Below are 22,732 nucleotides of genomic sequence, written 5' to 3'. Positions count from 1 at the left end.
ACCACTGGTCCTTCGAACATCTGTACCTGTCGTTCTGAAGGCCGACCACGCACGTAAGACGATGCTATGGGCTATACCGAACTCTGCAGCCATACTCCTCGTACTTCGACCTTCCTCGAGCTTCCCAATTATTCGACCCCGGGTAAAGTCATCCAGATGTTGTCTACTGGCCATTTCGTTGTCTGTAGCACTGTATGAAACCAATCGAACATCTGTAACAATTGTGCTCACCATTCGGTAATTTGCACTTAACTGCTGAACTGCTGCTTTTATCTGTTTATGTGAGCCCTCTCATCACGATTCAAATTTTTGCATGTGCACCAGCTTTCTACTGAACCGCCACAGTTATGCAAATCGCCACAGGCTGTTTCGTTTGATTTTGTGGTTGTAACCTTTAGAAATAGTGTTGGTCCTTAAGTTTTGCACACCGGTGTATGTATATAGGTTTGTTTGTTATTTGGTTTTTAGGAGCATTAGCAACTAAGGCCATATTGCTCCGGGATATGCGGTGGTCATTCCCTGACCTTTCCGCATCCTCCGTATTTGGTGGTGACGGGCTCGAACCCCGGTCTAATCAAGAAGCGTGTGCTACGCACTGCTGCTGCTCCTTCCCATCTGGCTACGGAGGCGCCTATGTATATATATAACAGAAGCATAAATAATATTTGGAATGAATTTAAAACTCACATTTTCCTTAGAGGAAAAATTCCAATTATCCTGCCACTGCCAAACCAAACACTCTCAGAAACCTATTTATTTTCAACCTTAGGATCAGTAACGTGTTAACTGTAAAACCCAAAAACTCAATAGAAATCCCATGTCTTAAATAAAAACGGATATTGTACCACGAAAAATAAGCAATAGATGAAGTAGTAGGCAACTGTTTGAATCATTCTCTGTAAATATAGATATTGTAATGCGTGAACATAAACATAAGATATTGCACTGGCATGTCTGTTGCTAACTGTCAGACTGCACTCAGATTCACTTAGGTCTCACTGTTGGACTATAAATTTCGCAAACACAAACCTACTCGCATGCACAATCTCTTTGTATCTGACTACGTGATTTATACAGCCTGGTAGGGTATATATGCGACACTGGATCAAACGCATTCTACTCCACTGTGTGAAACAAGAGACTTGAGTTCAAATTCCATCTAGACGGGAGGATATTTTATCAGCTTTTTTCACAACGTAGCCGGTTCCAGCTGACGGTTGCATAGTTTTATCTCTCGGAAACTCAAGTTTTTTGTTTAGCAAACACCCAAACCAAACGAAGAACACATGCAATTACAGACATACCGCACTAACGCCGCATAATCTAAGTTACTTCGATGCTTAACATATACCACCAGAAGTCAATTATGTGGGTGTACCGAATAACCTTGTTGCTCAGTATATATTTATTTGTGTAGGGTTTTCTATTATAAAATTTTCAACGTAACTAATGATACTTCTAAATGCGTACTTCCATCGATCTGCATTATGCTACCTTTTGTTAATTCCCTGATTGTACATCAAATAATTGTTAGGTACCCTTATTCGATCTAGCCTCCAAGGCTGTTTATGATGGTTTAATTTTTGGGGAAACACTTGTAGATTTTTCTTCGTTTCTTTATTTAAAATAATCCCATAATGACATTTTTTTCTCGAAGAAATTTGACCTATCTAAATTTCGAGGTCCACACAGCAATAAATTAATGTTTCGATATATTACGTGCTCTAACTGGTTACTTTATAAGAACTATGAGTTAACAGCATCCACCGCAGTTGGCCCGAATTACTGTTCTGACCAGCGGCTTGGAGTCAACAATGTTTTTAAATGTGGAATATTGCTATTCGTGCAGAAAAATTGTCCTCAATTCTTGAAGTAATGTGGACAGAGCATTTTGATGACGAATGCGTCTTTCCAGTTCATCTCACAGATGCCCAATGGGATTGAGATTCTTGGAAGCTGTCCATGACAGATGCTTGAAGTCTGTCGTGTTTCTCAAACTACTCTCTCTGTTTGTCACAGTGGGGAGTTGCATTGTCATGGTGAAAGTGTCACTGACCATAGGGATAAACATGCAACATCGTTGCGTGTTTATACTTATGGTCAGTGACACTTTCACCATGGCAACATCGTTGCATGTTCATCCTTATGGTCAGTGACACTTTTACCATGACAACATCGATAAACATGCAACATCATTAGGTGTATCTGATTTGCAACGTTCATATATGTTCTTGTATTCGTGATGTCCTCCAATAGGTCTAAAGGATTAAGAATATACCGCAAAAAAAGTCCTATACCATTACATCGTCCCCAGCAGCCTGTACTGTCGGTGCACAACAGGATGGTTCCATGACTTGCGTCAATCCTCCAACCGATTCGATTTACATTTTTTGCATAGCTTGTTCATAAAACTCGAATATTGTTAATAACCCTGGCCAGACAGTGTATTAACTTCGTAATAATAAAGCAACTGTATTGAATCTATTCTCTTAAATCACAGACATAATTACAGATTTTAAAAGTCTTCACTAATATATTAATCGAGCCATTACAAAACAGCTTATATTATAAGACTCTTAGCAATTTCTTTGTACTTTCAAAGAGTGTGCCCTCTGATTATTAATATTAATCAAGGTTCAATTCCAATATACAAAGAACTGCAGGTGTCCTCGATGCAATCTCTCATATAAGTAGAACTACAAGGAATAAAAATGATTTTAAACCTTTCATACAGTAGCTTTCTTGGAAGGAAATTAAATGAAGAGATGGCATGTAATCTTCAAGAGTAGAGTGACTTTGACTTTAGTGGTTGTTATTGTTTAAAACTTGCAATGAAAATTAAGAAATACAATTCGACGTCTGTAATTGATTGCAAAATTCTGAGTATTTTAATTTAAGCTGAACGACATTGTTTACCTGAAACTGGCAACAGCTCATTACTCTCCGTAATTAGTTTTTTGTTAAAAGAATCTGTGGTTAGGTTTTTCGTTTCGTATATACAATATAAGATTTCCATACAACTGAATTTCGTCTAGTCTGTGTGCATTCAAAGTTGAATAAATTGATGTTATCATAAAATCGGTTTTTATTTATATGGTGTTAAGAAGAACTGAGTCCCTTTCTCCAGCTGCGAAACCCTGTATAATGGAGAGGTTGCTTTTTAGCTGTTATTTAAAAGTTATAAAAAGGGAACCGCATGGTTGCTTTCCCTGAGGGTCTGTGCTGACTCTCGACGCCATTTATTATTAACTGGTGAATGCAGAGGCACACCGGTCTCCGGGGGTTCCCCGGTAAGCCTTATGGCCAGTCCGCCTCTGGGTGAATGGCAAGTATTTTCTCATCTTCTCGTTTAGTTTGAAAAGCAAGACCTAGCCCTTGTCCACTAAAAAGCAAAACATAAAACATTTACAATGAAGACGTAAACTCCTCTGCCCACTTTGGATCTCTGTCAGAGTACGTGTCCTCGTTGGTAGCACAGTTGGTATAATCAGCGTCCTCCTGACACCTGTTGAAAAGACCTGAGTTCAATTTCCATCAATGTGGAGAAGAATATTTATGGGCCTTTTTCACAACTTGGTTGAGTTAGCCGGTTTCACAATATATGCGTTTCAATATGTCTTAAGTTGCTGATGTGCCTAAAACCCGATAATAACACCATAGCACATATTGTAGGATTGGAGGCCGCAGCCTAGTGGGTGCATAAGTATACGTGCCTTGAATGACCGAGGTTCAAGCCCGTGACTGCTGAATACGGTGCTGTTTCTTATATTCTGTGTATCTTGTAAACTCCTCTGACCGTTTGGTCGTCTCGGAGTATAAACAGAAAATTTATTTTATTTATACGAAAGTTAAAGCACTTTGAATTCTAAATGTTTCATTTACATGCGTTTGCGCCATCTATTGGTAAAAACAAATACTAATATGTCTTTTGTGACATCATCATACATCTCAATGCAAGATGTCATCGAAAATAAAACAACAGCATAGAACGATAGAAAATAATGGAACTTGGTCATCCTTTTTCGCATAAATTACACTAATGTATTACTTTTAGTCAAACCCATGAAAAAAAAATATAAACGTTTTTCAGGTTACCTTCTTTGACAACAAAAAATTTTTAAAAATCAAATTTGAAATGTGTTTTAAAAAAAAATTATTAAAATTTCATGGCTTCATTAGAAACATTTGATCTGAAGGAAAGCTTTTCTTAAAGCAAGTCAGAGATCTACATTCATGTATTCAGTAATTTGAAATATGAATTTGGTATCAACCTGCATAAAGCATTGACTACTCAATTCAAGCCCTTTTTTTCTATAAATTAAATTAAAAGGATTCAAACTGTAGGTTATCTTGTATAAACAATCTTTTCTGTAAAAGAAGATTGTTGATGAGCAATATGGTGTCTCTGATCTTGGTCATCCTTTGACGTTCTTTTAACAGTTTTGTACAGGTCTCATATTTTCTGTTTACTGGAATCGTCTCCGATACCGTTTACCACGCCATTTAATTATATACACTACAATTTGGATTTGGCCTATGCTTCTTTCTCTATTTCCTTTCCTTTCAAGAAATCGATTAAACCAGTGGTTGCACTAGTAGTAGTATAGTACGTATATTAATTATTTTATATTAATGCGATAATTGTAGTATATTAATGTGATGTTTCTACAGCTTTAGAGAAAGAATAAATTTCTGCCGCAAATTTACCCTTCAAACTTCTGCGTTTGAAAAAAAAATTGATATCAAAAAGGGGCCATTCACGAATTATCTAACTCAGGATGGTGGGTAAGGGAGTCTGCTTAAATGTTAGGATGCATTACGATTAGAGAATGAGCTAAGGAACGCTGCATAACAGTTTTTAATAATAAATGAATAATGTGACTTAAAATGTAGTATATCAATTGGAGGGGGGGGCTCAAAATAAAATTTGTGAATGAATTCGATAGGTGAAATTACTAATCTTTCTTTTGATGCTTTTGATTTTAGTTCATTTTAGAAAAATGAAAACTATGTACAAGTGTAAGAAGACCATCATGAAGTGCGTTAAAGGGGAAGGGGTGTTATTGTAATAGGATTTAAGCGCATCAACGACTTAAACCATATTGCGCCTCATATATTATGTCTGTAAATTGTGTGTTCTATGGTCTGTTTACTGGACGAAAAAGCCGAGTTTCAGGATGGAAAAAACCATGCAACCTTCGCCTGAAACCGATTAGCTCAGCGACGTTGTGAAAAAAGTCCCCATCATTGATGGGATTCAAACTTGGTTCTTTTCCACTCGGTGTGGGAAGACGGTCTTATATGCACTATACTAAATGCAAGGGTGGAAAGGGTGGAGTAAAGTAAAATTTGAATGGTACCTAATGAATTCGACGGATCAAGTTATTAATTTTTCTTTAATGTTTTTGATTTTTAGTTCAATTTAGAAAAAGAAATTACGTACAAGTATAAGTAGACCGTACATAAATTTTTATACTTTATGTATTTTATAATATCAGGAATGGGCATTAGGCCAATTATTAGTAAATGAAGTCTAAAAACAATACAATTTTAAAATATTTTTATATATTTAATTATACCGATGAACCTTTTATTGGATACGAATTTATTTGCAAACTGCTTGTTGTAAGCCATTTCCGAAGTTTACCTGAAAAGTTATCAAACTACACTTATAATTGTGATTTTCATATCAGTGAATTTAGAAATGGTAAAATACCACTCTTATAAGAGTAGTATTTAACCATGCTTGAAACAAGTGTCTATTCAGCGGGGTGCTTTAAAATACTCTGCATTATTTTCTAAGTACAGGGTGAGTATAATTAAAGTACTACCTGTAGATAGCAAACAGTGAATCATCCAGGAATGAAGTTTGGAACAGATAGTTTCTATACAATGCAGAAACGAAAAGGGGATATTTTTTCATAATTTTTTTCTCTTTTCCCAAAAGTGACACCATAGTCATGCAGGATTATCACCACAATCTATAGATTCTTCACAGTACACGGTACTGTGAAGAATCTATAGATTGTGGTGATAATTCTGCGGTGTGGTGTTGGGATTTGTAGTGTGGTGATTTATTGCTGCACCTAGCTGTGTTGCTACGTACAGCAACAAACCCCATGGTGCCACTTCTGAAGAACAGGAAACATAATGTCAAAGATCACAATAACATTCTCTCATGGCAGTATACGTTTGGGGATTACGTGCTAGAACCTCCTTGAAGAAAAATGGACCAATTATGAAGTATGCAGTGAATTCACACCAAATGGTAACAGGCAGCCATTGGCGAGGAATTTCGTTGATAATACGTAGAGGCGATGCTTCCCATATCTTAATTTTGGACACTTCATTTTCCCATAAGTTGTTCCAAGGCTGTATACGGTAATCCACCTCCATATTCTAGCCAAACACCCAAAGCGAAGTTGGCAATCATATAGAGTTAAATGGTGTAGTAAATGGGGTCTTTTAAGGAAACTATTGCAGTAGGAACGAAGCACTTTGGGAGCTCTTGCCAGGAATATCTGCCTCTCGCGACACCACACTGGAACCAGCAGATGAATTGGTGTCTCATGTGGCACCATCAGCACAGAAACAGCAATTTCCTCAACGACAGTTGTTGCAGCTGGTTAGTGTTCTCTGCTAGAAGTTGCAGAATTTCCGGCAGTACTTCCGAAGCACAGCCAAGGTCTTGTTTGTTTTGATAAAACAGCTTTACCAACAAAGTACGATCTTTCATTTTCTTGCCACTGTGATTGTATTTGATTTCATAGTCTAAGAACTTTGAATCACGTCATTAAATTTATTTTGCGTACTGACTGCATGCAAAACGCAACCGGGTGTCGTCTTTTGGAACTTTCTGCTTTTCTTTTCGGCATCATCTGGATACTAGCTATTCTGAATTTCATCTGTAGGTGAGTCATGGTTTGTCACCTACAGGTGGCTAAAGTAGCACACTTCTATTGTCCACCCTGTACTCTATAATCCACAAACCGTTCAGAAGTAAATACATTTCCAGTTGATGCCACTGGATTTTTATACAATCCCATAAAAATAATATTAAAAAGAAATATAGTGGTTTGAGTGGAACTGTCATAGGTTCACGACTATGGGTTGCATGATATCAAACTCATCTTAAAAAAAGAGAAAAATATAAATCTTTTTATTCTTTCTAAGACTACGCTAAAGTACAGAAAGAAACCAGTCTTTAGCACAAACCTTTTATACATATTTATGTAAAAATATTAAATGAAAATCATTACGAGGAATCATAACTTAGCTTCTACCGAAAAAAAAAAGTCGATTTATTTCTGTGTTAGACTGTCAGCATAATTTTTCTTCTCAAACATTATCAGTTCGTGCCACATTCTAGTCCTTAAGGCATGTCCTTCCTCTCCTCCTGCATGAACGAAAAATATATTTCCGGAAATAATCTCGCTCACACTATGTGTACCAAAAAGGAATCGATAACCAATTTGTTCGTGACCGATCCCTGCGGCCTTTGCAACAAGTCCAGTAATGTATACCTCTTCGAGCCAGAAAGTTGGAACCTCAGTGCTTTTGTTATATAGTAAAGACGTAACGTTTAATGGCATAATATAAGCAGCTCCTGAGCAATATACTGGGTACACTGAGTTGTTGAAACGTCTGAATCCTCGATGCCACTTGGATTTGTCTCGTTTGGTGGGCATCCCTTTCCATACAAGGCAGTAGAGTTTTGACAAGTCGCTCGTTTTCAATAAGGACTGTAAATATCTCTCGACTGCAAACATGTTGATGAAAACATCATCATCTGCCTTAATTACAAATTTTGCTCGGGAACAGTTCTGAAGGATCCAGTTCATTCCGTCTAACACCTTGTGGCTTAACGACTGATAGCTGTCAGGCAATGATGTCAGAATAATATCTCCATAAACATCAGCTTCCCATTTTAATAATTTTTTCAAAGAAGTATCATTCACTTGTCCTATTGCGAAGACTGTAGTAATCTTCAATTTGGATATCAATTGCTGATTGGCCCAGGTATATCTAATCACATGACGATGAATAACGTGATTAGGAGCACTTGGAACTAATATTACGGCTAACACTGTATCTAATGTTTGACAAATTTCACTCGGTCTCAGATTTTTTGCAGGAGTGGATTCGATGTCTTCTGTACTAACCTCTGGACTGTCATCAAAGGGTTTTATATTGATGTACCACACTAGCAGTAGCATAAGAACGAATGTTACAGCAAGTGCTTGAATATAGAGCTTAGAACTTCTCGGCATCAAGTGCATTCGGCGAGCCATATTTGCCTATAAGGATAAAAAATATATAACATACATATACTCTTTTTATATATCATTATGGAAAACTGTTGAAGCAAATGTTATAGCCTATCAGTAATCATCAATACACGAATGCGAAAGGAAAATTTGCAAAAAAAATAACTTTTGAAGAGTTAACATACAAGGGAAAAAGTAGTAGCAACCGCAATAATAAGAGGAAATAATTATTTACATATATATGATAAGTGCAAGGGCTGTTAGGAAAGTAGGGTGACTGATGTTTTAGGGAAGAAATTGTGCATTCCCCAATAGTGGAATGTCGCATGAATAAAAGCACACATTTCTTTTCTTGAAATTTGTCCCACGTTTCAAGAGTAGTAGTCATCTTACGTGACCGAACCAAAATGGTTTAGTCACATAGCATAACTAAGGTAGTCCACCCTACCTGAAGAGTGTAGAAATGTATACTTGCCCGTAATTATCTGATTTCTTCATACCAAAGGGACTAAATCAAATATTTATCAGAAATTGCAAGGTGTGTAATCCAACAGACATGCACAAAAAACAAGTTTATTTATTTTCTTTTTTTTTTTTTTTTTGTGCAATAAGTTCAAACAAACCCTCACACTGCCACCTGCACAAGATAGTGGTTAACATCCTTAGAGATAGGAGGTGTTTCCTCATTCACTACACAGTTCCAATGTTGCCATACCCGAAAGGAAGGTTCATAACGTTCGGGATTTCATACAAGCTTTTTACCATGGTTTCCTATTAACTTTCGTTCATGTGTGTGTAAAGTGTATTTAGGGTCAAACGGCACCAGGGGTTTCCCCCACCTCCGCGTAGTTTACATAGTGAATGTAATTCACAATGTAATATAGTTCTGTATAAAGGCCAGAGATTTAAAAGTGTATGGACCTTGAGGTGTGTGGTGTCGTGTACCGTTGTTCTTCTGGCCATTTAGCCGCCAGACCGCTGCTGAGGTCCGACGTTGTCCCACTTTCGCCCCGTGGAGGCAGACCAGGTACCCGGTAGTTTGCCTTTACTCTGACAGGTCCTGCTACCTAATTTCCTGAGATTTCAGTGGCTAGGACTCCTATTAAAAAATACATATATGTATTTAATCGCACGCGTTTGTATGTTGATCACATACATATTGTATTTTCACGGTTTGAAGGGGGTGCGTTTGGAGATTTAATGGCCGGGGAGTGGGCAAAATAATTTAGAGAAGTTAAAATTTTGGTGTAGGTCGTGCGCTGGCGTACAGAGAGAGGGGAGATTGAAGACTGGGGGGATAGTTAGGAAGGACTGGGGTCAATAGAGTAGATGGCCCCAGCATGTGTTAGTGGGACATGCCCATACCCACCAGAGGGAAAGAGTAGGGTGGCGTGTGTGTATGGGACTTATACAGCCGCGCGTGTTCATGGTTTGTCTATTTGAGACGTGTAGACATGTATAGTATCTTATGTAAGGAGGTTCTGCCATGGTGCTCTGGGACAATGCAGAACTCTGTAAAACGACCAGGAGTGTGTAATGGTATATATTTCTGAAGTGTGTCTGTTTAGTTATTTCTGGTTTAGTTATTTCTGGTTTAGTTATGTCTTGTTTAGTTATTTCTGGTTTAGTTATGTCTTGTTTAGTTATTTCTGGCCACTTGGCCACCAGGAAAGTGATCAGAAACAAGAGGCAGGGAGGTAATCACTGGAAAACCTGTCCAGTATCCGTCTATCCCATGAGGAGGCAGGCCACAACTAAGACAGAATCGTGTTTGTCTGGGACGGGGGAAAAAGCCTCAAAATAACTTACGAGGAACCTCCCACCTGCAATTGATACTGGCTAACTCAAACTGGAGCGAAAAGATCGCCAGAAGTTCCTCTTGTCTAAGACAGGCAGAGCAGTGCCGAGAGTGAGGCGAACGAAGCTTTTGCCTCGGGTTAAAAGCTGAAAGGGGCGCCAGAAGAAAGATTGAAAAATGCCAACGTTTTCGATTTTATGTTTTGATTATTCCAATCCGTTTATCATCTTGCTTTTGCAAGACAAAAATCTTTGTCGCGCCGCTGTATAGATACCGAGGTCTGCGCGCCAGCGCTATCTGGGGCGCCACCATGATTGTCGCCCCACTGGTTGTCATTTTTATAACCTCAATTTTAATTTTTTTTATTAAAACTTGTACCAGAAATGTATTTTAAATAAGTCATATATTTTTTTAATTAATTTTTTTTAAATATTTTAGGGGAGGGTGCAACTTTTCACTATTGCCTCAATACTCAAATGGCTCGGCACGGCCCTGAAGACACGACTCGAAATTTAACTTCGGAATAGTTTCCGAAACGATCATTGTCTTCTTCGGGGGTAACAATAAAAATGCTAACGGGTTACATAATAACGACCAATTCTGGTGATTGAGTAATGAATAACCAATCTCCCTCCCTCTCTACTGTACAGTCTGTAGAACGAAGGTTTAGGAAGGCAGAAGGGTTCTTGCCAGTTGAAAAGCTACACAAGGTCCAGCATCTAAACACCATTGAAAGATGGTCCAGCATCTAAACACCATCCAGCATCCTACACAAGGTCCAGCATCTAAACACCATCACTAAATTTAGTGATGACAAAAGCTAATACTGCGAATAATCAATATATAATTGGTGCAGCATAAGCATCAGGCTTCCTTGAACCATATGGATAATAATAATAATAATAAGTAATGAATAACCAATCTCACCTTGTGGACAAGATGGAAAAGGCTACCTACCTGATTGACATAGCTGTGCTCAACACTAGCAATATCCAGAAAACCCATGAGGAAAAAATTAGGAAGTACACGAACCTGAGATATGAGATCAAGTAGATGTAGCATATGGAAGAAGTATCAACCATCCCAATCATCGTGTCAACCACCGGTATGGTACCAAAGACTCTACATAGCAGCCTAGCAGCAATAGGTTTCCCAGAGAACACCTACAAGGAACTCCAGAAAGTCGCAATCCTGAACACATGTAGGATAGTCAGAGATTTCCTCGACCGACAGTAACACCAGACATTACAACCACCCTGTGTACTTGGTAGCAGTACCCGTCACGGAGTGGAATCCCCCAATCAGGTTTTTTTTTTTTTTTTTGTAGTTGTTGGCGCATCGGCTTCTGTGGCCATAATGCACATCACAAGGTTTTTGCAGTACTTTGATCCAAGCCCGAGGCGGGATTCGAACCCGCGACCTTTGGGTTGCCAGGCAGGCACTTTACCCACCCGGCTAGCCCGGTCGGCCCCCAATCAGGGAGAAATAATATAAGAGTAATAATAACAATAATAATAAGAGCATAAATAATAACAAAAGAGCAATAATAAGAGCATAAATAATAATAAAAGAGCAATAATAATAATAATAATAATAATAATAATAATAATACTACAATTTATTTTTATCAAGATGATAATAATAACATAAGAGCAATAATAATAATATAAGAGCAATAATAATAATAATAATAGGTCTCCCAGCGAACACCTACAAGGAACTCCAGAAAGTCGCAATCCTGAACACCTGTAGGATAGTCAGAGAGTTCCTTGACCAACAGTAACACCAGACATAACAATTACTCTGTGCACTTGGTAGCAATATCCGTCACGAGGTGGAACCCCAATCAGGGAGAAATAATATAAAAGGGCAATAATAATAATAATAATCGCCACGCCAATGTGCAATGAGTAATTCCTTACTGGGAGAGGAATACAATGAATGGCAAATGGACGTCTGACATATCTGTAATTTAATTACGTGTGCCAGATCGTTTCATGGATAGGATTTTGGATGCCCATTTATAGTGCATCTTGTTTATGCAGTATTTTGGATCCACAAAATACTCGCAGTTATTGTAACACTAAAATTATTTAAAAAAGAGCATAACTCACCGGTTTTTTAAACTGCATGAGCTGACATTAGGAAGTACATGTTACGAATATGCTTCTTAATCTTCTTCCTTGATGATACACCTAGCTGTTATCTCAGACTCTCAAAACACATTCAAGGCCAGTTCCCATTGTTAAAGCAATATTTACATTACTTTTCTATAGTAGTTTTAATTTCGTCAAAAATTTGTAATTTTCGCGATACAATGTTTAAATAATTATACGCAGAAGCTTGGAAATAATTAAGTCTTAAATGAACCATTTTCGAGTTTACATACTAAAATCCTGTTTAAAAAAAATGCGCCCCTTGCTTAGTGACCACTTAAATTTTTAACCTGAGTGCTACATCTAAGACAATTTAAACGAGCTCCTGCAGTTTAGATATATGGTGAGTTTTAACAACTTTATTTTACATGATTGCAAAAATTTAACAAAAGGCAATCCATAGAATTCTATGGATTGCCTTTTGACGTTTTTCATCAGTGACACACAGTGACACTTTTTTTGGCAGACAGGGTATCATTAACTCCATAAATAGCTACCTCATTTCATTTCATGGACTCGTAACTATAAAGCAGCCTAATTACATGAATATATTTTGCAAGTTTGATATTATTATTTTATTTTAGAATTACAAATGTCGTTTTAACTCAGTTGCTTATTTAAGAGTAATTAAACAATTATACCAACCTATTATCGAATAATCGTCACTGTCAACGTAAACTCACTCATTCTTTTCTTTTTATAGTCATTCTTTTATTCCCCATAGATAAAATCCATGTAGTGATGGAACGATAAAAGAAAAGTAAAACGTCATAATAGTAGCCAACAGACAGAGATACACTGCGCAAATACAGTTGGGAATATCCACTTGTACCAGAATAACACCCTGTCGTCGAGAGGTTATTTTAGTTCTTTTCTGCCCGGCCAACATTGCAAACGTGCCAGTTAAATTTACATCATCCTATTTCAGAATGCTTTAGGCCCGAATTAAAAATAATAATTAACACAAAAGAAATAGCCAGCTCATCTTTAAAACAATTAAAATAAACGAAATTACTATAAGTGAGAGATAATACAATTATATATATATATATATATATATATGATTTTTTAAAATAATTCATTTTAATTGACATGATTTTTGTAAATTATTAAAGGTTGTATTAATTAAAAAAAAAGTTTTAATATGACGTAACACGCGAATGAAGAAAAAAAACATGACATGTACAGGCTTCCCATGATGAGATGTATATGTATATAAATATACGGTATTTTGTTCATTTCTTTTGAATATTGACCCATTCAAAGCTCCTGAGGAGTGTCATGTGGATGAATAAGTGTATCATATTTTCTTACATTTTATTGATAAAATGTTCAAAGAGCGCCATAGCCACACTTTATTTTTCTATTGGACCCCATTTAGAACAAAAAGTATAATAAAATACAATGAACTTATATATATTCATACAGCATACACTGCCCTACCATTAATATCCGGACACCTGCCTTTAGACAAAAAAAAAAAAAAAAAAAGAGCTTTTATTGTGTCATTTAAAATTTTGTGCTGAAACCTTTTGCTTTTATGACGGCCTTCAATCTTCGCGGCATACTCTCAACCAGTTTTTTTATAAATGTCAGGTGATATGTTTCTCCACTCGGCCTTTAACGCAGCCACCAGTTTGGCCTTGTTCTTTGGGCGATTACGACGTGCACGCACCTGACGATCCAATACAAAGATGCTCTATAGGGTTCAGATCAATACTCTGGGCTGGCCAATCCAACTTTTCCGCACCCATGTCCTCAAACCACTCTGTTACGACCCGAGCAGTGTGGCATGGTGCGTTGCCTTGCTGATACAGGTATGGGCCTTTCTCGAAGTATTGCCATAATGTTGGAAGTGCATAATTGTCCAGGTTGTTCTGGTATCGCACAGCATTCCTGGTTTTGTCGATAACGACTAACGGACCCAAGCCAAACCATGAAAGGAGCCCCATACCATGACACTGCCTCCACCAAACTTCATTGTTTGGAGGAATACAATCAGGAAGGAACTGTTCCCTGGCATTCGCCACAACCAGGAACGGCCATCAGACTGGTAGAGCGCGAACCTCGACTCGTCTGTCCACAGGACTGTTTTACACTGCTCTACAATCCAGGATTCGGGCTCCTTACCCATGTTAATCGGCATATAGCATTTGTTGAAGTGATCAATTCTGGTGAACTGTTGAGGTAATTCTGTTGAACATGTCATCTTGCATGCCCACTCTTGCAACTGTCTGTTCGAAGCCCAGTGTGCATATTTATAGCCAATTCCAAAGGACCTGTTTCCCCATCCATGGAGGGGTGTCCGGATATTAATGGTAGGGCAGTGTATACGAGGTGTGGAATTTTTTACATTTTATTAACCTCCGTAAAACACATTACCTGGGCCATAGGCCCATCCACGTTAATTACACATTATCAACACTTTTGACACTTAATTAAAAAATAATTTAATTGACCACTTAGTCCCAGTCATTATCTTAAAATCTTTAGACTTCATACTCGGTTACGGCTCCTCCCATTGTGGATGCGGGTCTATATTATCTAGTACTGTACAATAAAAATACCATATTACAAATATACAGTTATTACTTCAGACCTCCTAGACTCTGGATGACATGAGTGCGCTGCCGCTCCTGGTCTGTTTCAATGACCAATCACATCGTTTCTAAACTGTTACTGCTTTCTCAAAATAAAATTTTCTATATACAATAAGAAACTCGAGGTTAGAATTTTTTTTTTTAATACCATCCAGCCATAGAATCTGCATAGTTTTCATACTCGATATTGAAACCCCATGTATGGGAAGTACCCTGGGAGGGGAGTAAATGGGGTGGGAGAAAAAATAAATCAATTTTAACAGAAAATTGTCACTTATATAATCTCAGATATGAGTAATTATTATTTTTCGCATTTTACATTTGCTGTTCCTTTCCTCATGAAATTCCCGAGGACAAAACAGCATATCTAAGGGATGTTGGGCTGCCAATTTGTTCACGAGGGGTTTGCTCGATAAGAATTTCAGTTAAGGATGGCCACGGTTGGATTTTATCAAACTTTTTTTTTTAAACAAGGGTTCGGATAATTCTCAAAAATTTAATAGCGCGCACAAGTCCTCCATCACACTTCTGTTATCTCTCTAAGATTGAACTAAAATCATGGTTTGTGGCTCACATCTGGTGAGTATGAGCTTGGCAAACCCAAGGTCTGGATATCATCATTCCTCTCTTTCTTGCTTTCTTGGTGATTTTCTCTCTCTCTCTCTCTCAGGGTAATGTGGGAATTTTTTTTTTTTTTTTTTTTTTTCGGCTGGTGCAGCATAAGTCTCAGGCTTCCTTGCACCATATGGCTAATAATAATAATAATACAATACAATGTTATTTTATCAAGAGAATTTGTTTACAATAAAAGATTACAATAATAATAATATTGTTTACATAGTTATTGTTTACAATAATAATAATAATAATCCTCTGCTTTATTTGAAATGGAATAATCTCCTATGCAAAATTTTCCCCTCGACCCATGAAAAATTATGCACACTAAATCAATTCCTTTCCCTTAATGAGATTTCCATAGCCTCATGGCCTGAATTGCCTTCTAGACAATCCAAGGCTATTGGTTATAGATCTATCGACAAGGATTACTTTAATATTTCTGCAAGATTTAGTACAGTGTTATGAACTTATGATAGACATTTAAACTAAGTTGCCCACCATATACGAGTAGTATTAACAAATTTCTTATTCGAAAGTAGTTATTTCAACTTTGATAAATTCATTCTTTCAAATGCAGCATTCATTCCATTTTCACAAATGAAGTTTTCTGTAGGCGTAGTTGCGTTAGGCGTGTGGACTTATTCTTAGCGTTGTACCAATTTTCATAGCAACGCGTTTTGCAAGCACCGGAACAATCTGTTAACAAGTGTTGTATTATTCCGCACTTTCCCGCCAAGTTCTAGCTGTGTTGTTAAATAAATGTGCTGTTTCAGCTGTGATTTATAAAAGGGAATTAAGTTGTCTCAGTATATTCCTCAGTTATAAAATGGCGGTACGTATATTAGTATTAGTATGGCAAGTGATGCAAAAAAAAAAAGAAGCAAACTTATAAAGCATTTATAGGCGATTGCAAATACCGAAGCCAAGGAATATTTGCTTTCGTTAGTAATGTTAGATGATCAATGCATGCTTCAAAACTTCCACGTGTATCTCAACTGAAACAACAGGAGAATGGAATTTCTCGAAAGTTTTATGACAAGTTAATTTATGTGTACAGAATTTAGTGCTGAAGTGTGAACTTTGGTATATGCAAAGCAAATTACAGAATTATTAATCGTAGAAAGTGTGATGCCATAGTCAGGAATTAAAAACCACCGATTAAATGTCTTTAAAGCGCCAACACAAGTGAACAGGATCCCTTTTATTAAATAGTTATTTCTAACTGAATTAGACAAATTTTCTAAAGATGGCATATTTTAAATTTTCATACAGGGTTATTCAAAATGAAGTCCGGGGTTTCAAACATTCCCAGGTTCGATGTCATCTGAGTAAATCTGAAACTTGGCTGCTGCTGTTGAAATGTCTTCATCATTCACTGTTGGAAATTTCGACCAGGAAACCAAAAAAATGGTCGAATTCAAACATTTCAAACTCCGGACTTCATTTTGAATAACCCTGTATATGTAGGGGAAAGCTTACAGAAATTTTGAATTTTTTTGTAGCGATCACGAACATTAAATTTAAGTATAAACAAGGCAGATTTTCGCGCGTTTTAAAAATATTAATTACAGAAGGTTAAACAACAAATTTTCTGTTTTAATAAAAATCAGTTTTGCTAATAGCTGAAGAAATGATCGCAGCCATATAACACAATATTGTAATACTCTTTATTTAATTAACATATACAAATAATAGAAACATGTCTCAATTATATATAGTGCTTTCAAAATGCAACTAATACATTACATATTATAAGCTGCGTTATATAAATTTTAGAATTAGTAGTGCAAAATGATACAAGGAACCAAGCTTATACAGGATCGCCCTTTTCCCCACAAAAAACACTACGTATATCATATGCCTAACCCGTCTATTAATTTTTCTAGTCCTTTATAAATTTATTCAAACTACCCACTTCCACAACACCAGGTGGAAGTGTATTCCAAAATTAAGGAGATATTCCCTGACTGAAATCAAATTTCTTCACATTTGTCTAGCAACCATCCTTTTCCAGTTTATGTTCACTTCTTTGTATCACTTCAGAAAGTAAGGATTTTATCAGCATTTAGTTTATGCAACCCACTTAAGCTTTAAACACTTCAGTTAGGTCCCCTCAGATGCCTGTTTCTGTTAATATTACTTAATATAAATTATATTCCATCAATATAATTATATTAATATTACTATAAACCAAATTCCAAATATCTTTATAGCTGATCTTCTGTGGAACTGTTTTAATTTATCATACATTACAATTGGCCCTGATCGGAAAGGAAAGGCTATGTCACAATTGATTTCAAATTAAAGAGAGCAGTATTATAGTACATATAATTTTCAGCACCCAAGTAGTTTAGAACATATTAAAGACAATGATCTCTGAATGCTGAGGCAGTCGCCTCATAATATAAGAGACTAGTTAATTCATTTTGGTTAACTGATTAATAGGGCAGCCTACTGTCCTGTTGTATAGGTCATTTGTATAGGCTGCATCATGAGTACTGTATACAGGCCTGGAAGCCTCATTTTAAGAAGGACGAGGTTCTCTTGAAACGTGCAGAGAACAGTTGTAACCAAATTAATCAAGAACACAGGACTACTCTTACTCTGAAGGACTTTAGTTCTGCAAATTGCACTGCTTGGTAACTAGGCACTTGCAAGGAGACCTGATTGAAATGTTTAAGGCTTTAAATGGATTGAATAAACTTGATAGTAATGGCATTCTTACTCTTTCTCATACAGTGAGTACAAGGAGACAAACTTAAATTGAAAAGGATGGCTGCAAGATAGATGTGCAAAAATTTTCTTTAAGCCTGAATGTGATTGTTGGGACAAATTACCATCTGGTGAAGTGGGTAGTTTGAATAAATTTAAGGGGAAATTTGACATATTATATGGAATGTTGTACGGATCATATATAGAAAGATCTTGTTTCAGATATATGAAAAAAATATATATATATATATAGAAAAGTACTCTCTCTCTCTCTTTCTCTCATACATTCTTAGCTACCCTAACACAACCCATGTGTTTCCTTGTACTGCAATGACTCCCAGCAGTCTCAGAAAACCCCCACATCTTGTTTTCCAGGCTGCTGCTCATTCCAATAGAAGCAGTGCAAGAATCACTTTCACCTCTGCCAGTGGCTACTGTTAATCTATTAGTCCATGTATCCTCCCAAGCTAGCAGTTTTCTGACCCACCTAACACTGCCTCAATAGCATCAGCAAATATTCTTGCATCCTTTCTATTTAAATGTATCCCATCCCTGTAGAAGCAGTCTCTCCTGTTAACAAGCACAGACCAGGTATACATCTCTTTTGACTCCATATATTTTAGTTGGCAGTAATACTCTTTTAGTAACGTATTTCTTTCTGATGAATGAAAGAAGTTCTAATTGTTAAATTTTTGCAATATAGGATGGACCAATGTCTGAGAGTGGCCATTCTGGCATGGAGAGTTCACCTGCTCGTCATGACCCTATTACCTCAAGTCCAGGCCGTGAATTGCCAGCTTTTGAGGATGAATCCGAACTGATAGGTGAAGGAGAAGGAGAAGGAGAACCTATTGAAGAAGAAGAAGAAGATGGAGAAGAGCTCTTTGGTGACAATATGGAAGCGTAAGTACATTTCACTTGGAATTTTATCCAGTTAATTGGTAACTAATCTTATGTTTCACAGTTATCAACATTAAGTTGCAGTTGTCACTAAGCACTTTTTTTGTGTGTGTGTGAAACAATGAAAAGAATAATTTCACAGTGTATTCTTGCATCCCCTACCTATTCAACAGATGAAAGAATACTGAATTCTACATTATTGAGATAAATAATTCTCCTTAATTTTTTAAATGCATGATACATATACATTCAAAGATCTACTCATCTTCTGCATTAACATGACCCTGTTTCATTAATTCCAACTGATTATATTATGAATTAAATTGAGAAATATAGCAAAGTAATGATTAATCGATTTAAATATTTGTTGTTCTATCATTCAGAATAAAACATTGTTTATTTGTAAAAGTAATGTACTGCAACTTCTTGGTGACTTACCAATGATTACAATTTTTCACTTTTATTAATTTCTTTTTCTCAGTTTCCTTCTAAAGGTTATTTTGAATTCCAGTTTTAGTTAAATTCTGTTACTTCATAGGTCATGTTGATTTATGTTAAATATTTTTCATTCAGAGTAGTCTTGACCAGTGGTTTTGTTGACTTCTGTGGTGCTAGTTAGTAATTCTTGGTGATTCAGGCTGAAGCCAAATCAAGACGCAGTTGGTTGGTTTTACCCATGAAAACTATGGTGCTGAGGCTTTTCAATCTTTTTGTTTATACTCTGGCATGACCACCTGGTCAGAGGAGGTAATTATAAATCAAGAATACAATCGTTAATCATATTTAGCGGTCATGCGAGCTTGTACCATACTCCACTCAAAGAGTGTGTGCTAATGCATTCTCACTCCTGGCTGCTATACTGTTGGTGGTTTGCCCATCATTACTGATATCTTCGGATTTATTTGGATCTTGCCTCATCTGTATGTGCATATATCCTTATTGTGGTCTATAACTGCTATGTCATTTTTTGAATTTATTGTTCTCTAGTTATGAAGCATTTAACCTTTTCCAGAATATGTACATCATATCTTTCACACATGTGGGCCCTGAGAAGAATGTGCGTGTGTGTTTTTCTAAATTTTGTTTAAAGTATGTTTAAAATAGTGTCTATTTATGTATGAATTGTTTTGAAATTTTCAAATAAGTAGTGTCTTCTCTTATTGTGTTTTCAAGTAATTGTAGATATAGTGTTTATAATAGTTGGTAGCATAAAATAGTTTTTAAAATTAAATTCTATCTATTGGCCGTTGTTGTCCAATTTATTTTTGTTTTGTTTTAAAAAAAATATATTTAAAGATTTTTATGAAATATTTGTTTAAAAAAATTTTTGTTGTTAGTTTCATTCTAATTTTGGGAAATCAAATAAAAATAAGAACAAATTAATATTTAAAAGCATTTATGTACAGTTTTTCATATTTGCAAATTTTCAAAAACTCCATGAAGAAACTTGCAAAGTCACTCTGCAGAGCTAGTTGTTATTAGAAAACCCATTGCTCAGGGCTCACATATTCATGAAACTCACTCCTAAGAGGGTTAAAGCAGTCAGTCATTCTGGTCAAAGTTCTTGGTTTTCATTCTCTCTGTGTACAATGGAATTTAACTAATAATATAATCAGTTAGTCTTAATGAAATAAAGTGACAAAGGCATATTTAATTATATCTTTGGTTGGTACGTATCATGATTTTACAGGATTCTTTTACCATTTTATCTCTCTCTCTCTCTCTTTCTCTCTTTCTCACTGACACACACGATTGATATTTTAATTAGGAGAAATGATTTTCATATTAAACATAATATTTATCTAATCATTTTTAGTGATTACCGAGCAATTCCTGCACTAGATGTGTATGATCCCAATGCTTTAGATGATTCTGAATACAGTGCCATGTCTGAATCTGATCGACGAGCAGCTGAGGAGATTATGCGGCGTAGGGATAGAGAGGAAGGTCGTCTTACAGGGAGAATGCGCAGAGGACTGTTATATGGTAAGTATAATAGTAATATAGATTTTAAGTAAGCATTTCAAAATGATGATTTGAAATAGATATTGCATCTTCTTTCAGAGTAACTTAATTGCTCGTAACCTTCTCTAAGGGGAAACTACTTCAGACCATGCCGTTTCCAGCGTGAGTCAATTGGCTAATCTCAGTAGTTCCTAATAATAACATTATTTTAAAAATTGTCTGTATGTTATGTTTATACCAAGGTTTCTTTGCAAGACCATTCAGTCAAATGTTAATTATATAAAATAAAGAGTGTTTATGCTCAAACTGAAGTAGATAGATTTTTTAGTTATTTTTATATGTGAAAATTTATGGTTCACTACAAAAGTATTACATGAAAAGTTGCAAATAATTGTTTTTCTTTTTTTTAATTCTCCTATGCACCTCCAAGGTGGCTAGAGGAGCTAATATTGTCATGATACTTTTTTTTTTGTCAACTGGTGCCACAGTTAATAATGGGCAGTGCGTTTTTTGTGACAGCATACAGGTTTGATCTCAAAACATTATAAGGCCATGTATGCTACCCAGGACTATTAACCCTCTAGGTGGCATGCTTGGCATATTCTGTACACTGAAAAGGGTAAAACTTATAAATTTAAATAACTATTAGAATTTTAGTATTCCTCCAGTATGCTATTTACTTTTGGTTACTTTCATTAATTATTTTTTTAATTAGAAAAGTTAGCTGTAAAATAATTCTTTATGATACTATATATATCAAAACACCCATTACTATGGCAACTTTCAATAGAGTGTCAGTTTCCTCTTTGTCTCTCTCTTTTTTTTTTTTTTTTTTTTACGCTCTCTATTCCGAAATTTGGCTGTGCAGTTTGTAGGGAAATGTGTTTTTTTTTGGATAACAAGACTGTTGTTTCCAGTGACATTTTTTGATATTAATATATAATATAATGTCAGAATTAAGAATACATTTTTAAAGTGTCCCATTTAAACTATTAGTTGCCTTTTTTCTCAAAAAAACTGATTGGTGGAGTAAAGACAACTATGTACATATTATTTTATTGTTCACCTGCTAGATGGTTAACATAACGATTAAATTGTCACATATAATAGATAAGGATATAGATGTAGCAAGAAGTGAGTGGATGAGGAAAGTGTCTCATGCATTGATATGAGAGGTTCATAGTTGTCAGTGTCCTCAGTGACAGTATAGTGGTTTTTTCACCACTTGGCATTGTTTGGAATGGGTTTGAATTCCATTGAAGATGCTGGAGAAATTCTTAACACATTTGCTGCCACTTATATTTGCAAGGGTCCTTTATTTGTGCCTTGGGTGCTGGAACAAGTAGGTAGGCACTGCTTTCAGTAAATGGATTTCATCTGTGAAAAATCACCACTTCAAATAATGCTGGCATCTGTTATTTGTAGTGTTTTAACATCAGTAGATGCATTTAAATGAGATTCAGAATTCACATCACTTGAATAGAATTCTATAGGATGTCTATATATCACTCAGCTGATTATGAAACTCAGTTAAAATTTTATTGTAATAGGTATCTTAAAATGGTTTGCTGCAGTTATCAAAGCAACTTGATGAGTGTTTTCTCTTGCAGTTGGCAGCCTTGATCCTAACAAGCATTGTGACAGTACAGCATTGAAATGGCGACACTGCAGGAGAAAGATCCACCTACGCAAAAATCAATGAGGCGATGGTTGAAA

The 22,732-nt window shown here is 36.1% G+C and overlaps 2 protein-coding genes across 2 annotated transcripts in view; one reads left to right on the top strand and one right to left on the bottom strand.

The window, feature by feature from the left end:
* Window positions 1-7,277: 7,277 nt before the first annotated feature.
* Window positions 7,278-12,998, bottom strand: LOC150090089 (beta-1,3-galactosyltransferase 1-like). The gene is made up of 2 exons (XM_090368963.1): window positions 12,867-12,998; window positions 7,278-8,297 (listed from the first exon to the last, which is right to left on the bottom strand). Exon 2 carries the CDS (start codon window positions 8,289-8,291, stop codon window positions 7,302-7,304), a length of 990 nt encoding a protein of 329 aa, XP_090225089.1. The 5' UTR covers window positions 8,292-8,297; window positions 12,867-12,998; the 3' UTR covers window positions 7,278-7,301.
* Window positions 12,999-16,187: 3,189 nt separating this feature from the next.
* The window catches only part of Mcm2 (DNA replication licensing factor Mcm2), a 51,752-nt gene continuing 45,207 nt past the window's right edge, over window positions 16,188-22,732 (top strand). Inside the window, exons 1-3 of the mRNA XM_090368962.1 lie at window positions 16,188-16,271; window positions 18,855-19,054; window positions 20,868-21,037. Of these exons, the coding sequence (XP_090225088.1) occupies window positions 16,266-16,271; window positions 18,855-19,054; window positions 20,868-21,037 (376 nt within the window). The 5' untranslated portion in view covers window positions 16,188-16,265. The remainder of the gene's footprint in view (window positions 16,272-18,854; window positions 19,055-20,867; window positions 21,038-22,732) is intronic.

This window comes from Mastigoproctus giganteus, chromosome 2, assembly GCF_048544385.1.
Source record: "Mastigoproctus giganteus isolate SK-2022 chromosome 2, ASM4854438v1, whole genome shotgun sequence".
Lineage (NCBI taxonomy): Eukaryota > Metazoa > Arthropoda > Arachnida > Uropygi > Thelyphonidae > Mastigoproctus > Mastigoproctus giganteus.
This window is presented reverse-complemented; position numbering and strand designations above follow the sequence as displayed.

Bases quoted from the DNA above. Each gene is read 5' to 3' on its own strand.
- LOC150090089 (XM_090368963.1), bottom strand. From the start codon at position 8,291: ATGGCTCGCCGAATGCACTTGATGCCGAGAAGTTCTAAGCTCTATATT.